The sequence below is a fragment of the Ranitomeya variabilis genome, chromosome 1 (genome assembly GCF_051348905.1).
Source record: "Ranitomeya variabilis isolate aRanVar5 chromosome 1, aRanVar5.hap1, whole genome shotgun sequence".
Lineage (NCBI taxonomy): Eukaryota > Metazoa > Chordata > Amphibia > Anura > Dendrobatidae > Ranitomeya > Ranitomeya variabilis.
The window spans coordinates 1048841660-1048859458 of NC_135232.1; the positions used below are offsets into that span (position 1 = coordinate 1048841660).

Here is a 17799-nt window from a genome sequence, read left to right on the forward strand (position 1 = left end):
TACACAATAGACTACCTCAAAAGGTGCAAGCTGGAGGTTTTACAATGTCCCTCACAGTCTCCTGATCTCAACATTATTAAAAATCTGTGGCTAGACCTCAAAATAGCAGTGCATGCAAGACGACCCAGGAATTTCACAGAACCGGAAGAATATTCCAAGGAAGAACAGCTGAAAATACCCCAAACAACAATTGAAAGAATCTTGGCTGGATACAAAAAGTGTTTAGAAGCTGTGGTACTTGCAAAAGGGGTGTCCAAACTTTTGCATTGACCCATTTTCTTTTTGATTCTCAGCATTGATAGTACTTTCAAGATGTGTAAGTTGGCTATGCCATATCCACTAATGTAACCCCATACCATCAGGGATGCAAGAATTGTGTGCTGATAACAAGCTGGATGTCCCTCTCCTCTTGAATCCACAGGACACAATATCCATAGTTTCCATAAAGAATTTCACATTTTAATTCACCTGACCACAGAACAGTTTTCCATTTTGCCTCAGTTCATTTTATTTGAGTTTTGACTCAGAGAAGACGGCAGTGTTTCTGGATTGTGTTGATATATGGCTTGTTCTTTCCATGATAGAGCTTTCACTTGCATTCGTGGATTGCACATCAAATTGTGATAACAGACGATTTTTGGAAGTATTCTTGAGCCCATGCAGTGATTTGCACAATTGAATCATGCCTGGTTTTAATGCAGTGCCGCCTGCGGGCCGTAGAATGTGAGCATCTAATATTCCAATATTGAGCATCGACTCTATGCCTTGTAACACAGAATCTCTGAATCTTTTGATGATATTATGTACTGTAGATGGTGGGATATTTAAAGTCTTTGTGATTTACGTTAATTAACATTTCTCTGAAATTGTTCCACAATTTCCAGATGCAGTTGTTCACAGATTGGCGAACCTCTAACTATCTTTGCTTCTATGAGACTCTGCCTCTCTATCATGCCCTTGAGTTACAGTCATGTAACTTAGTTGAAAATTGACCCTCCAGCTGCTTTCATTTGTGCCACTTACTTTTCCAACCTTTTGCTAACCCTGACCCAACTTTTTTGAGATGTGTTGTTGCCATCAATTTCTAAATGACTTACATTTTTTCAAATGAAATGGAAAAATGTATAATTTTCCCTGTTATTTGTTCTGTTGTGAATAAAACATGGCTGTAAGAGATTTCCAAATATTTGCATTATTCTTTTCTTTTCATTTTACCTTCTTTCATTCTCTATCAAGAACTGCCATCCTGCTCAGGTCACCCCCACTTTCCACACTTATAGAAACATACAGGCCATTAACACCCAGAAACTTATGAAGAACTTGCAGTCCTCATTGGCCCCAATCTCCTCCATCTCATGTCCTGATTCTGCTCTGAAGCATTACAATGAAACCCTGCAAAGTGCCCTGGATGAAGCTGCTCCTCCTATACATAGAGCAACTCGACACAGACGGCGACAACCATGGCACACGCTGCAAACACGCTTCCTGCAGCAATGCTCCAGGTGCGCCGAACGTCTGTGGAGAAAATCTTATCTACCCGAAGATTTCATCCATTATAAGTTCATGCTAAAAACATACAACTCTGCCCTTCACCTCTCCAAACAAACCTATTTCAACACCCTCATCACCTCACTGTCCAATAACCCTAAACGTCTCTTCGACACTTTCCAGTCTCTACTCAACCCAAGAGAGCAGGCCCCAACCACAGATCTCCGCGCTGAAGATCTGGCCAATTACTTCAAAGAAAAAATTGACCACATTCGCCAGGAAATCATCTCCCAATCTCTTCATACCAGGCACTGTCCTCCCTCCCCCACTGCATCTAGTTCACTCTCTGACTTTGAACCAGTTACTGAAGAAGAAGTAAGCGGGCTCCTTGCATCTTCTTGCCCGACCACTTGCACCAGTGACCCCATTCCATCACATCTCCTCCAGTCCCTTTCCCCGGCTGTCACCTCTCACATAACAAAAATATTCAACCTTTCCCTCACTTCCGGTATTTTTCCCTCCTCATTTAAGCATGCCATCATACATCCATTACTTAAAAAACCCTCCCTCGACCAAAACTGTGCCGCTAATTATAGACCTGTCTCTAATCTTCCCTTCATCTATAAACTCCTGGAACGCCTGGTCCACTCCCGTCTTACCCGCTATCTTTCAGATAACTCTCTTCTTGACCCTCTTCAATCTGGCTTCCGCTCTTTACACTCTACTGAAACTGCCCTCACTAAAGTCTCTAATGACCTACTAACAGCTAAATCTAATGGTCACTACTCCATGCTAATTCTCTTGGATCTCTCCGCAGCATTCGATACTGTGGATCATCAGCTCCTCCTCACTATGCTCCGCTCCATCGGCATCAAGGACACCGTTCTCTCTTGGTTCTCCTCCTATCTCTCTGACCGATCCTTCACTGTATGTTTTGCTGGTTCCTCCTCCTCTCACCTTCCCCTTACTGTTGGGGTTCCTCAAGGATCAGTAGTCCTAGGCCCCCTCCTCTTCTCTTTGTATACTGCCCCTATTGGACAAACAATCAGTAGATTTGGTTTCCAGTACCATCTCTATGCTGACGACACCCAATTATACACCTCTTCTCCTGCTTTCACTTCGACCTTCTTAGAAAACACAAGTGATTGTCTTACCGCTGTCTCTAACATCATGTCCTCCCTCTATCTGAAACTGAACCTGTCAAAAACTGAACTCCTCGTGTTCTCTCCCTCTACTAACCTACCTTTGCCTGACATTGCCATCTCCGTGTGTGGTTCCACCATTACTCCAAAGCAACATGCCCGCTGCCTTGGGGTTATCCTTGATTCCGAGCTTTCATTCACCCCCCACATCCGATCACTGGCTCGCTCTTCTTATCTGCATCTCAAAAACATTTCTAGAATTCGCCCTTTTCTTACTTTCGACTCTGCAAAAACTCTTACTGTTTCTCTTATTCATTCCCGTCTGGACTATTGTAACTCTCTACTAATCGGCCTCCCTCTTACCAAACTCTCCCCGCTCCAATCTGTCCTGAATGCTGCTGCCAGGATCATATTCCTCACCAACCATTACACCGATGCCTCTACCTTGTGCCAGTCATTACACTGGCTACCCATCCACTCCAGAATCCAGTACAAAACTACTACCCTCATCCACAAAGCACTCCATGGCTCAGCACCACCCTACATCTCCTCTCTGGTCTCAGTCTACCACCCTACCCGTGCCCTCCGCTCCGCTAATGACCTCAGGTTAGCATCCTCAATAATCAGAACCTCCCACTCCCGTCTCCAAGACTTTACACGTGCTGCGCCGATTCTTTGGAATGCACTACCTAGGTTAATACGATTAATCCCCAATCCCCACAGTTTTAGGCCGGTTTCACACGTCAGTGGCTCCGGTACGTGAGGTGACAGTTTCCTCACGTACCGGAGACACTGACACACGTAGACACATAAAAATCAATGCATCTGTTCAGATGTCATTGATTTTTTGCGGACCGTGTCTCCGTGTGCCAAACACGGAGACATGTTAGTGTTCGTGGGAGCACACGTTTTACACGGACCCAATAGAGTCAATGGGTCCGCGTAAAACACGGACCTCACACGGACATTCTCCGTCTGGGGTCCGTGTGCGTGCAGGAGACAGCGCTACAGTAAGCGCTGTCCCCCCCACATGGTGCTGAAGCCGGTATTCATATCTTCCCTGTAGCAGCGTTTGCTGTAGAGAAAATATGAAGAATAGTGTTAAAAATAAAGATCCATGTGTCCGCCGCCCCCCTACCCCCTGTGCGCCCCCCCACCCCCTGTGCGCCCCCCCGCTGGTCAGAAAATACTCACCCGCTCCCTCGCTCCTTCCTGGTCTGGCCGCGCCTCCTACTGTATGCGGTCACGTGGGGCCGATCATTTACAATCATGAATAGTCGGCTCCGCCCCTATGGGAGGTGGAGCCATATATTCATGACTGTAAATGATCGGGCCCACGTGACCGCATGCAGGAGAAGCCGCGGCCAGACCAGGAAGCAGCGAGGGAGCGGGTAAGTATTTTCTGACCAGCGGGGGGGCGCACAGGGGGTGGGGGGGCGGCGGACACATGGATCTTTATTTTAAACACTATTCTTCATATTTTCTCTACAGCAAACGTTGCTGCAGGGAAGATATGAATCGCAGCTTCAGCACCATGCAGAGTGGGTACCACACGCTCCGTGTGGTACCCACTCACCATACGGGCGGCACACGTGTGCCACACGTATGGCCTCCGTGAGTTCCCAGGCACACGGACACGGATAACTCCGGTACCGATTTATTCCGGTACCGGAATTATCTGGACGTGTGGGACAGCCCTTAAGCGTGCCCTAAAAACGCATTTGTTCAGACTGGCCTACCGCCTCAACGCATTAACCTAACTATCCCTGTGTGGCCTATTAAAAATAGAAAAAAAAAAAAAAACACATAATCAGGTTCCTTGCATCGTGTTCTCATACACTTTATGCAGTTAATAGCCCTCTGTGTCTGTACTGCTACATACTTAGGCTGTTAACTGGTTCATGCAGCTTTACATGAACACCCGAGCCTTACACTATGGCTGGTCCAAATAACTAAAGCAATTGTTACCATCCACCTCTCGTGTCTCCCCTTTTCCTCATAGTTTGTAAGCTTGCGAGCAGGGCCCTCATTCCTCCTGGTATCTGTTTTGAGCTGTGATTTCTGTTATGCTGTAATGTCTATTGTCTGTACAAGTCCCCTCTATAATTTGTAAAGCGCTGCGGAATATGTTGGCGCTATATAAATAAAAAGTATTATTATTATTTATTATTATTTTACACAGTCCCAACTCTTTGGGAATAATGTTTTATGTACAATATATACTGTAATAGTTGTATACATATGATCTTTGTTTTAAAGGATATGTGCTCTAACTTTTATTCTTCCAATGCAAAATAAAAATTGAGAAATACAGTATGTTTTATGTTTACAGCTCCTATGCAGGATTATGTGTCTCCATAGTTACAGACTACAAAGAAACCTTGTGTAGTCTGACCTTGCAGACATGTGAAAATTTCCAATCTATAATCTCCCAGCAATAGCAAACCCCAAAAAATGAGCTGCAGCATAAGTTGGTATTCATGGAATGTACAGGAGCACGTTCATACTATGGCCTTTTAACAGTCAAATCCCAAGACAATAACAAAATGTGAACATTCCTTTTAGTAAATAGTAATAATACATGTAAATAACATGGGGTACTTAGTTATAACTATTTTGATCAAAACAGCGTAAAAGCCATGTTTGTTATGCCCATCAATAAGCCAACAACAAAAGGGTAAGCACTGGTTTGTCAGTTATAATCGTTCATCTCCATACAGTTTGTACATTTGCAATGATTGCCAGATGTGAAAATCGATTTTCTATATCAGCGATTGATGCTCATTTGACCAATATAATAATAATTATTGGCGGTGTAAAAAAAGACTGTTACACTACACACCATGCTTATGTGTAGTCTGTAATGACGGAAACACAATGCATAGGAACTGTAAGTGCAGAACAGCAGATGTTTATTCCAAGAAATCGGTAAAGTTGCTTCATTTTTACTATGGATGTATTGGAGCAGTCAAAAATAGTTGCAATAATGCAGTTTTTATAATCATACTTTCTGCAGTGTAGACAATCATTCCTAGAATTACTACAGGTTGGTGGCCCTATATGTTTTTTTTCTTTTATTCTTCTCTATGCATTTAAAATTTTGGGAATTTTTGGACAGTATAGTTTGTTTTAGGTGGCAGATGGCTAAAGATGGTACCACCATTTCTGGACATGGTATGTTTCAATATATTCAATGATTAAAGTGGGTTTTATAGCGTATTCCATGGGTACAACCTCGAGAGTGGGTGATTTACAGACCCATTTGCCAATAATAAAGTGGATCCACAAGTTCAGCCACTCAATATTACAGTTAATGGGATATACCCAAATGACTGAGCATGCTTACTCATTTGTTCCAGATATGCAGTATTTGCCAGGAAAGCTTCACAAAAAAGTAGGAATCCAGCACTTGTCCAAAAAAGGTTAGAAACACCTTATGTGGTTCTACTAGTAGAAAATGTAAAAACAGATAAAACATCCCAGTGCAGTAGGTCTCTTATGCACATCAAACCCACTCCTTTACTTTTAGTCATGGTATATATTTAAAAACCTGAATGATTGTGTAATAAATGCCATTTTTACCACTTCTTTGTGAAGTTTTCCATTTTCCACTGACCCAGATTGTCCAAAGTACTCAGTGTGAATTAATGCTGTCCTCTCAATATCGGTGTGCTGAGCTGAAACTCCGATTTCTACTTTTGTTTCTGCCAAGAAGGCACCTCTGTTCTTGGGATTGTTGAGTGCCCCAATGGTCAAAGCCACATCAACCATTGAATATGCCATAGTAAAAGTTCTTAAAAGGAATATGTCAGCAGGTGTTTGCTTTGTAATCTAAGAGCAGAATGAGGTAGGGGTTGGGACACAGATTTCATAGATGTGTCACTTATTAGGCTGTGTGCTGTTGTTTCAATACAATGAGTGTTTTATCAGTAGGAGATTATCACTTCTGACCGCCTACATCCAGGTCCAACCACGCCCCCAGCATTGATTGGCAGCTTACCATCAATATATAATGTACACAGAAAGCTGCTAATCTGGGTTATGTGTGGGGTTAGCTCTCTGAGCTCTGCAACATGCTACATCTGAAAGCTCTGGATGTATCACAGCACCCAGTAATCTAAGTGATACATCGTTGGATTCAGCGCCTTTTTCTCTACATTATACTCTATTATATCTCTATACTGCTCTGATCTGGTGACAGATCCTTTTGATTTTTGGTGCTTCATATTTGCATTACATTTGGAGCTTTCACTGTGTCACCGTTGCTAAGCCCTGGATCCAGCTTTACTCAGCTTTGTTTGACATGGAGGGACTTACCCTTCAGGGTCAATATTTTCTGTAAAATATCTAACTTGTACTTTTACATAGTTGGACTCAGAACTTAATTTTAGATCAAATTTTTCTACAGACTGTATCATGTAGTGCTGTATATAGTAGTGAGAAAGCGTGTGTGAATTGGTTTGTGGTAGGTTATTTGAAGCCGACAATCAATAAAATAATCCGTACTGGTCTACCACATAATTATAGGGATTTTCTCACAAGTCGGTCTTAATGGCACTATCTGGTGCTATCCAGATTATGTAAGGTTGTTTTGTTTGGACATTCCCTTACTTTTCAAGCCATATTTTTATAAGAGTACCTATTGTATTTCTGTGCAATAAAGCAATAATATGGACAATTGCTCAATATAACTGATTTGACATGAATTCAGTATATTTTTCATTGTCCTCACAATTGTCTCACAGTTTATATTGATTTTATTAACAAATAGTGTTGACTTGTTGGTAGACATAAACATTTGTATCATCATTCTATAGGAAAATAATACCGTATACAATGTATATAATATTTATACACCTATATTATTTTTCTCACTATTACAACTTCATCATTTTGTTACCAGAATGCTAATCGGACAGTATTGTGCGTGGAGAAGGTTGTGAACATTGTGAAGGACCATTCAGAGTCGCTCGGCATGACCGTGGCAGGCGGAGCATCAAATTGGGAGTGGGACCTGCCGATTTTTGTCTTAAGTGTAGACCCCGACGGAGTCATTGGGAGAGATGGGAGAATAAAAACAGGTAATTTTCTTTGTTGAGTCATACGTCTCAAGAGCTGTCACAAATATCTCAAGGGCTGTCACAGTGTAGAGGGATCAGCTTTATTCTCATTGTACATGAAAACACGAGAAGCAAGTAAATGAAACTGAAAGGGAGAAGATACAGATTAGATATTAGAAGAAACTTTTTGACAGTGAATGTGATCAATGAGTGGAACAGGTGACCAAGAGCGGTGGTGAGTTCTCCTTCAATGGAAGTCCTCAAACAGAAGCTGGACAGACAGTTTCCATAGAACAGTATAGCAATCACTCACTGAGCGGAGGAATCGTGAAATGCAGTCAGATATCCGCACATTCAGACCATGGAGAAGATGGAGAAGTTAAGTTCTCCATCTTCTCCAGACCTGTGCTCCGATTCTTGCATGCAGGAGAATCGAATCACACTTGGATCAAACTGAGATCAGAGTTTGAGAGAAGTGTGATTAGTATAATCGACCCAATTCTCTCAAAGGAGAGAACATACACTCATGTGACCCCGGCCATAGCTGGAGGATGCTGGGAGGAATAAGATTAATTTCCTCCCAGTAGCCGGGCTTTCAGGGCTCTCAGTGCGGCAGCCACAAGGCTATAGAATGCTAGTAACCTTTACATTTACACCATAACTGCAAGGTAATAGTGTTTGGGGACATGACAGGTTCCCTTTAATCCTTTGCATAGCACCTTATAACAAAACTTGTAGCTATCTACTGCTGTAGATAGTGACATGGTAAACTGCAAAACACATCACCAAAAATCCGTAATACATCTGATGTAGAAACGTAATTCAAACAGTGGCTCGTTTTCTGCTCACACATTCCCTTTAAAGTGTCTGATCATAGTTCAATCTGCTGGTAGAAGGTTTATAGTGTAGACATGTATGAACACAGGGAAATAAAAGTGATGAAAAGTTTGTCTTTCCTGAGTTCTCCTCATTCATAAGCTTTCTTTTCGACATTTCGGTTTCAATTAGAATCATTGTCAAACTCTTATGTCTTAGTGGCTGCTGGCTTCTATCAGTGAGCAGAACATTGCAGGGTTAAAGAATGTGTGAGGATCCGGAGTCACTTATCTAAGCTGTGTGCACATTCCACATTTCCCACAACAGCCCGATTCTGAGTGCAGTCTCCCACTTTCCTGTAAACTCTGTCAAACAAGATGTATCATCACACAAGTGACATGATTTTTTCTGTTACTGGAAGGTCACGGAGACTCAGTTGTGACTACTTTGATGCTGCTTTCTCCTCGTGTGCTGCTCCTGGAATGAGTGGGGGAGGATGTTTTGCTTGTGGTCATAGTGGAATGTTGACATGCTGCACATAGCTGGCGTCCTGCTGTCACAGCACAAGGTCACACGTCACACGTTCCAACACCTACATGTCCGGAAAGAATGAGTGGTGTGTGTATGTGTGTGTGTGGGTGTGTGTGTGTATATATATGTGTATGTGTGTGTGTGTGTCTGGAGAAATACACTGCTCAAAAAAATAAAGGGAACACTTAAACAACAGAATATAACTCCAAGTAAATCAAACTTCTGTAAAATCAAACTGTCCACTTAGGAAGCAAAACTGTTTGACAATTAATTTCACATGCTGTTGTGCAAACGGAATAGACAACAGATGAAAATTATTGGCAATTATCAAGACACACTCAATAAAGGAGTGGTTCTGCAGGTGGGGACCACATCTCAGTACCAATGCTTTCTGGCTGATGTTTTGGTCACTTTTGAATGTTGGTTGTGCTTTCACACTCGTGATAGCATGAGACGGATTGTACAACCCACATAAGTGGCTCAGGTAGTGCAGCTCATCCAGGATGGCACATCAATGTGAGCTGTGGCAAGAAGGTTTGCTGTGTCCGTCAGCGTAGTGTCCAGAGGCTGAAGGCACTACCAGGAGACAGGCCAGAACACCAGGAGACATGGAGGGGGCCATAGGAGGGCAACAACCCAGCAGCAGGACCGCTACTTCAGCCTTTGTGCAAGGAGGAACAGGAGGAGAACTGCCAGAGCCCAGCAAAATGACCTCCAGTAGGCCACAAATGTGCATGTGTCTGCACAAACGGTTAGAAACTGACTCCATGATGATGGTCTGAGTGCCCGACGTCCACAGATGGGGGTTGTGCTCACAGCCCAACACCGTGCAGGATGCTTGGCATTTGCCACAGAACACCAGGATTGGCAAATTCGTCACTGGCGTCCAGTGTGCTTCACAGATGAAAGCAGGTTCATACTGAGCACATGTGACAGATATGACAGAGTCTGGAGATGCCGTGGAGAGCGATCTGCTGCCTGCAACATCCTTCAGCATGACCGGTTTGGCAGTGGGTCAGTAACGGTGTGGGGTGGCATTTCTTTGGAGAGCTGCACAGCCCTCCATGTGCTTGCCAGAGGTAGCCTGACTGCCATTAGGTACCGAGATGAGATCCTCAGACCCCGTGTGAGACCATATGCCGGTGCGGTTGGCCCTGGGTTCCTCCTAATGCAGGACAATGCCAGACCTCATGTAACTGGAGTGTGTCAGCAGTTCCTGCAAGATGAAGGCATTGAAGCTATGGAATGGCCCGCCGGTTCCCCAGACCTGAATTGAACACATCTGGGACATGTCTCGCACCATCCACCAACTTCACGTTGCACCACAGACTGTCCAGGAGTTGGCGGATGCTTTAGTCCAGGTCTGAGAGGAGATCCCTCCTGAGACCATCCGCCACATCATTAGGAGCATGCCCAGGCATTGTAGGGAGATAATACAGGCACTTGGAGGCCACACACACTACTGAGCATCATTTCCTTGTCTTGAGGCATGTCCACTGAAGTTGGATCAGCCTGTAACTTCATTTTCCACTTTGATTTTGAGCATGATTCCAACTCCAGACCTCCGTGGGATATTAGTTGTGATTTACGTTGATCATTTTTAGGTTTTATTCTCAACACATTCTACTATGTAATGAATAAAGATTTACAACTGGAATATTTCATTCAGTGATAACTAGGGTGTGGGATTTTAGTGTTCCCTTTATTTTTTTTTAGCAGTGTATACATATAATGGGAATTATGTGCAGCAATAACTCAGATTGTGTCTCACAATTGAAAAATGGGTTTCTGACCTAAGATGGAGATAAGGCTGCTGAGATGGTGAGCAATGCATTTGATAACACCTGGCTATGGGTTTTAAAATCTACCTTACATCTGACGCAAAACCTATAGAAGAGCACTGTCTTGATGTCTTCACCCCACAACAAGTTAAAAAGACATTTAGTTCACATATCAGTCTAATCTGTGGCTCAAAACAATCACCATTTACCATTAACTCTTTTTAAATGGGTGGTTCCCTTTCAAAAGCATTCAGCCAGAATTATTATCAGTGCTGGAACTTCCTTTCCCTCATTATCCAACACTAGATGGTAGCCCGATTCTAACGCATCGGGTATTCTAGAATATGTATGTAGTTTATTTATGAAGATTTTAGAATAATACATTAAATACACAGAATTCGGCCGGCCGCGACCAATTAGCGAAGCGTGGTTCAAATCCCGCGCCAATTCGCAGCCGGACTGCACCTGTCGCTGATTGTTCGCGGCCGGCCGCGTAGTATATAGCACAGCCACGTAGTATATAACAGCCCACGTAGTATATAGCACAGCCACGTAGTATATAGCACAGCCATGTAGTATATAGCACAGCCACGTAGTTTATAGCACAGCCCACGGAGTATATAGCACAGCCATGTAGTATATAACACAGCCCATGCAGTATATAGTACAGCCACGTAGTATATAGCACAGCCCACGGAGTGTATAACAGCCCACATAGCATATAACACAGCCACATAGTATATAACAGCCCACGCACACAGTATATAACACAGGCCACGTAGTGTATAACACAGGCCACGGCATGTATAACACAGGCCACAGAGTGTATAACAGCCTACATAGCATATAACACAGCCACGTAGTTTATAACAGCCCATGTAGCATATAACACAGCTCACGTAGTATATAACAGCCCACGCACACAGTATATAACACAGGCCACGTAGTGTATAACACAGGCCATGTAGTGTAGTATATAGCACAGCCATGTAGTATATAGCACAGCCCATGGAGTGTATAACAGCCCACATAGCATATAACACAGCCACGTAGTTTATAACAGCCCACGTAGCATATAACACAGCTCACATAGTATATAACAGCCCACGCATGCAGTATATAACACAGGCCATGTAGTGTATAACACAGGCCACGTAGTGTATAACACAGGCCATGTAGTGTATAACACAGCCCACATAGTATATTGCACAGCCAGCCCACGTAGTATATTGCACAGCCCACGTAGTATATAGCACAGCCCACGCAGTATATTGCACAGCCCACGTAGTACATTGCACAGCCCACATAGTACATTGCACAGCCCACGTAGTATATAGCACAGCCCACGTAGTATATTGCACAGCCCACGTAGTATATTGCACAGCCCACGTAGTACATTGCACAGCCCACATAGTACATTGCACAGCCCACGTACTATATAGCACAGCCCACATAGTAAACAGCACAGCCCACGTAGTATATAGCACAGCCCACGTAGTGTATTGCACAGCCCACGTAGTATATTGCACAGCTCACATAGTAATTGCACAGCCCACGTAGTATATTGCATAGCCCACGTAGTATATTGCACAGCCCACGTAGTATATTGCACAGCTCACGTAGTATATTGCACAGCCCACGTAGTATATTGCACAGCCCACCCAGTATATTGCACATCCCACGCAGTATATTGCACAGCCCACGTAGTATATTGCACAGCCCACGTAGTATATTGCACAGCCCACGTATTATATTGCACAGCCCATGTAGTATATAGCAATGTGGGCATCATATCCCTGTTAAAAAAAAGAATTAAAATAAAAAATAGTTATATACTCACCTTCCGTTGGCCCCCGGATCCAGGCGAAGCATTTACTGACGCTCCTCGCGCACTCCGGTCTGAAGAGTGCATTGCGGTCTCGCGAGATGATGACGTAGCGGTCTCACGAGACCGCTACGTCATCATCTCGCAAGATCGAAATGCATGGAGCGGTCACCGGAGCGTCGCGAGGAGCGGGAAAGGCCTGTTCTGGATCCGGGGGTCGACGGACGGTGAGTATATAACTATTTTTTATTTTTTTAATTATTTTTAACATTAGATCTTTTTATTATTGATGCTGCATAGGCAGCATCAATAGTAAAAAGTTGGTCACACAGGGTTAATAGCAGCGTTAACGGAGTGCGTTACACCGCGGCATAACGCGGTCCGTTAACGCTGCCATTAACCCTGTGTGAGCGCTGACTGGAGGGGAGTATGGAGCGGGCACTGACTGCGGGGAGGAAGGAGCGGCCATTTTGCCGCCGGACTGTGCCCGTCACTGATTGGTCGTGGCTGTTTTGCCGTGACTAATCGGCGACATGGGATTTCCGTTACAGACAGACAGACAGAAAGACGGAAGTGACCCTTAGACAATTATATAGTAGATACATTTCTTTTGTCATTGTAGTCTAAAGGGGTAACGTTTCTCCTTGTTGAAAATGACAAGCTGAGCCTGGCATGTCAGAGTGAGGAGACTTATAAGCCAAGCATGGGAAATTGAATATGGCAATTGTCTCTTCAGACTGTACATTGTCAGCAGGCTGCCAAGTAGTGGTTAGGGTAGGGTTACATAGATTAGCCTGACTGAACTGCACATGAGATATACAGTTAGGTCCATATATATTTGGACAGAGACAACATTTTTCTAATTTTGATTATAGACATTACCACAATGAATTTTAAACAAAACAATTCAGATGCAGTTGAAGTTCAGACTTTCAGCTTTCATTTGAGGGTATCCACATTAAAATTGGATATAGATTTTAGGAGTTTCAGCTCCTTAACATATGCCACCCTGTTTTTAAAGGGACCAAAAGTAATTGGACAGATTCAATAATTAAAAATAAAATGTTCATTTTTAGTACTTGGTTGAAAACCCTTTGTTGGCAATAACTGCCTGAAGTCTTGAACTCATGGACATCACCAGACGCTGTGTTTCCTCCTTTTTGATGCTCTGTCAGGCCTTCACTGCGGTGGTTTTCAGTTGCTGTTTGTTTATTGCCTTTCTGTCTGAAGTTTAGTCTTTAACAAGTGAAATGCATGCTCAATTGGGCTGAGATCAGGTGACTGACTTGGCCATTCAAGAATATTCCACTTCTTTGCTTTAATAGACTCCTGGGTTGCTTTGGCTTCATGTTTTGGGTCATTGTCCATCTGTAGTATGAAATGACGACCAATCAGTTTGGCTGCATTTGGCTGGATCTGAGCACACAGTATGGCTCTGAATACCTCAGAATTCATTCGGCTGCTTCTGTCCTGTGTCACATCAATAAACACTAGTGACCCAGTGCCACTGGCAGCCATGCATGCCCAAGCCATCACACTGCCTCCGCCATGTTTTACAGATGATGTGGTATGCTTTGGATCATGAGCTGTACCACGCCTTCGCCATACTTTTCTCTTTCCATCATTCTGGTAGAGGTTGATCTTGGTTTCATCTGTCCAAAGAATGTTCTTCCAGAACTGTGCTGGCTTTTTTAGATGTTTTTTTAGCAAAGTCCAGTCTAGCCTTTTTATTCTTGATGCTTATGAGTGGCTTGCACCGTGCAGTGAACCCTCTGTATTTACTTTCATGCAGTCTTCTCTTTATGGTAGATTTGGATATTGATACGCCGACCTCCTGGAGAGTGTTGGTCACTTGGTTGGCTGTTGTGAAGAGGTTTCTCTTCACCATGGAGATTATTCTGCGATCATCCACCGCTGTTGTCTTCCGTGGGCGCCCAGGTCTTTTTGCATTGATGAGTTCACCAGTGCTTTCTTTCTTTCTCAGGATGTACCAAACTATAGATTTTGCCACTCCTAATATTGTAGCAATTTCTCGGATGGGTTTTTTCTGTTTTCGCAGCTTAAGGATGGCTTGTTTCATCTGCATGGAGAGCTCCTTTGACCGCATGTTTACTTCACAGCAAAACCTTCCAAATGCAAGCACCACACCTCAAATCAACTACAGGCCTTTTATCTGCTTAATTAAGAATGACATAACTAAGGGACTGCCCATACCTGTCCATGAAATAGCCTTGGAGTCAATTGTCCAATTACTTTTGGTCCCTTTAAAAACAGGGTGGCACATGTTAAGGAGCTGAAACTCCTAAACCCTTCATCCAATTTTAATGCGGATACCCTCAAATGAAAGCTGAAAGTCTGAACTTCAACTGCATCTGAATTGTTTTGTTTAAAATTCATTGTGGTAATGTTTATAGCCAAAATTAGAAAAATGTTGTCTCTGTCCAAATATATATGGACCTAACTGTAGTCAGGCAGTGATAATGACCTGCCGATAAAACACACAGACTAATAAGTGACACATCACTGGAATCAGGCTCTTTTGCTCTATATCAGTGTTCCCCAAGTTCGGTCCTCAAGAGCCACCAACAGGTCATGTTTTCAGGATTTCCTTAGTATTGTCCAGGTGATAATTGCATCACCTTCACAGGCAATAATTCCATCACCTGTGCAATACTAAGGAAATCCTGAAAACATGACCTGTTGGTGGCTCTTGAGGACCGGAGTTGGGGAACACTGCTCTATATTATGCTTCCCTCAGATTAAATTGCAAAAACAGCTGATGGATTGACATAAAATTCTATGGAGATTGGACAAGGGAGAATAGGAGGGAGGATCTAGGGGCAGACACAGACATTCTGCTGTAAGCTCTCCTGACAGTTACCGTTCTCCATAAAACTTTATAAGCACCAATCTCCTAATGGGAAGATCGGTGTTGTTCACTGAATACAGCATTTACCCATGAATTGAGAATTATGAGAAGAAACAATCAGTCCAGCAAGACAAAAAAGCATATTTCTCAAATAAAGAACAGAATATACTGTAACAAAAATGTTTATTTTACTATTGATTTATGGAAAATAAAATTAAAACAGTTATTAATCTTTTAAATAACGCGTCATTTTCTAATGATGTATTCCATGTAATGTGTCTGTGTGGTTTATGCTAAGACATATTCTGTTTCCTTGTTACGCAGGTGACATTCTACTGAATGTCAATGGTGTAGACCTAACAGGAGTCAGCCGTAGCGAAGCCGTGTCACTACTAAAAAACTCTTCCTCCTCTTGTGTGGTTCTGAGAGCCCTGGAAACAAAAGAATATGAGCCAGAGGAAGACATCAGCAGCGACTCCCTGCTCATGGAGCCGGTCCAGGATGGCATTGAAAACCGAGAATGGTCACCAGTCTGGGTCATGTGGCTGAAGCTGCCTCGGTGAGCTTTGACATCTCATCTCTTACAGAGAGTGGGTGGAAAGATTTCGGTTTCTTGGGCTGCTCTCTCCTCTGGGTTTATTATTCACTATGGTGATGTTTCCTAATTAATGCCAGATTTGGCTTTCAATCTTTGCATATCTGTGTGTTTTCTTTTTCTAATTGGATATGTGTAGGTCTGTAGTGAAGACATAGCACAGGAAGCACCGGCGATGATGAAACAATGTTCTCATTTGTGAGGTCTTTCTCATATTCCGCTGCCATTCCTCTGTGGCTGCGCAGTCATCAATTGATCAAAATATGCCTGCAGCAAAGACAAAATCCTAGCTAATAATCTGCCAATAGAGTGTTATTGTTGTGGTTAGATGCATTTCCTGTACATGGATCACGCAGAAAGACAATTAGAACACGGATCAATAATCTAGAAACAATAGATTGTGACAGATGCTATGACGGAGCTGATAATGGTTAATGCGCACTTCGACAGTATTGATAATGGCTGATGCACACTTCAACAGTATTGATAATGGTTAATGCCCCCTACGACAGTATTGATAATGGCTGATGCACACTTCAACAGTATTGATAATGGTTCATGCGCACTTCGACAGTATTGATAATGGCTGATGCACACTTCGACAGTATTGATAATGGCTGATGCGCACTTCGACAGTATTGATAATGGCTGATGCGCACTTCGACAGTATTGATAATGGGTGATACGCACTTCAACAGTATTGATAATTGCTAATGCGCACTTCGACAGTATTGATAATGGCTGATGCACACTTCGATGTATTGATAATGGCTGATGCGCACTTCAACAGTATTGATAATGGCTAATGCGCACTTCGACAGTATTGATAATGGCTAATGTGCACTTCAACAGTATTGATAATGGCTCATGCGCACTTCGACAGTATTGATAATGGTTAATGCGCACTTCGATAGTATTGATAATGGCTGATGCACACTTTGACAGTATTGATAATGGTTAATGCACACTTCCACTGTATTGATAATGGCTGATGCGCACTTCGACAGTATTGATAATGGCTGATGCGCACCTCGACAGTTTTGTGTAGTTTACCCCCACATATGGGGTATCAGCGTACTCAGAACAAACTGGACAACACCTTTTGGGGTCCAATTTCTCCTGTTACCCTTGTGAAAATAAAAAATTGCAGGCTAAAAAATAATTTTTGAGGAAAGAAAAATGATTTTTTATTTTCACGGCTCTGCGTTATAAACTTCTGTGAAGCACTTGGGGGTTCAAAGTGCTCATTGCACATGTAGATTAGTTCCTTGGGAGGTCTAGTTTGTAAAATGGGGTCACTTGTGGAGAAGCTCTAATGTTTAGGCACACAGGGGCTCTCCAAATGCGACATGGTGTCCACTAACGATTGAAGCTAATTTTTCATTCAAAAAGTCAAATGGTGCTCCTTTCCTTCTGAGCCCTGCCGTGCGCCCAAACAGTGGTTTACCCCCACATGTGAGGTATCGCTGTACTCAGGAGAAATTGCCCAAGAAATTTTAGGATCCATTTTATCCTGGTGCCCATGTGAAAATGAAAAAATTGAGGCTAAAAGAAATTTTTTGTGAAAAGTACTTTTTCATTTTTACGGATCAATTTGTGAAGCACCTGGGGGTTCAAAGTCCTCACTATGCATCTAGATAAGTTCCTTGGGGGGTCTAGTTTCCAAAATGGGGTCATTTGTGGGGAACCTCC

At 43.0% G+C, this 17799-nt stretch overlaps 1 protein-coding gene across 5 annotated transcripts in view; it reads left to right on the top strand.

Moving 5' to 3' along the window:
• The window catches only part of LNX1 (ligand of numb-protein X 1), a 277040-nt gene that overhangs the window by 197519 nt on the left and 61722 nt on the right, over window positions 1-17799 (top strand). For all 5 annotated transcript variants that reach the window (XM_077279762.1, XM_077279760.1, XM_077279763.1 and 2 more), the window contains 2 exons: window positions 7534-7711; window positions 15837-16071. In XM_077279762.1, the coding sequence (XP_077135877.1) occupies window positions 7534-7711; window positions 15837-16071 (413 nt within the window). The remainder of the gene's footprint in view (window positions 1-7533; window positions 7712-15836; window positions 16072-17799) is intronic.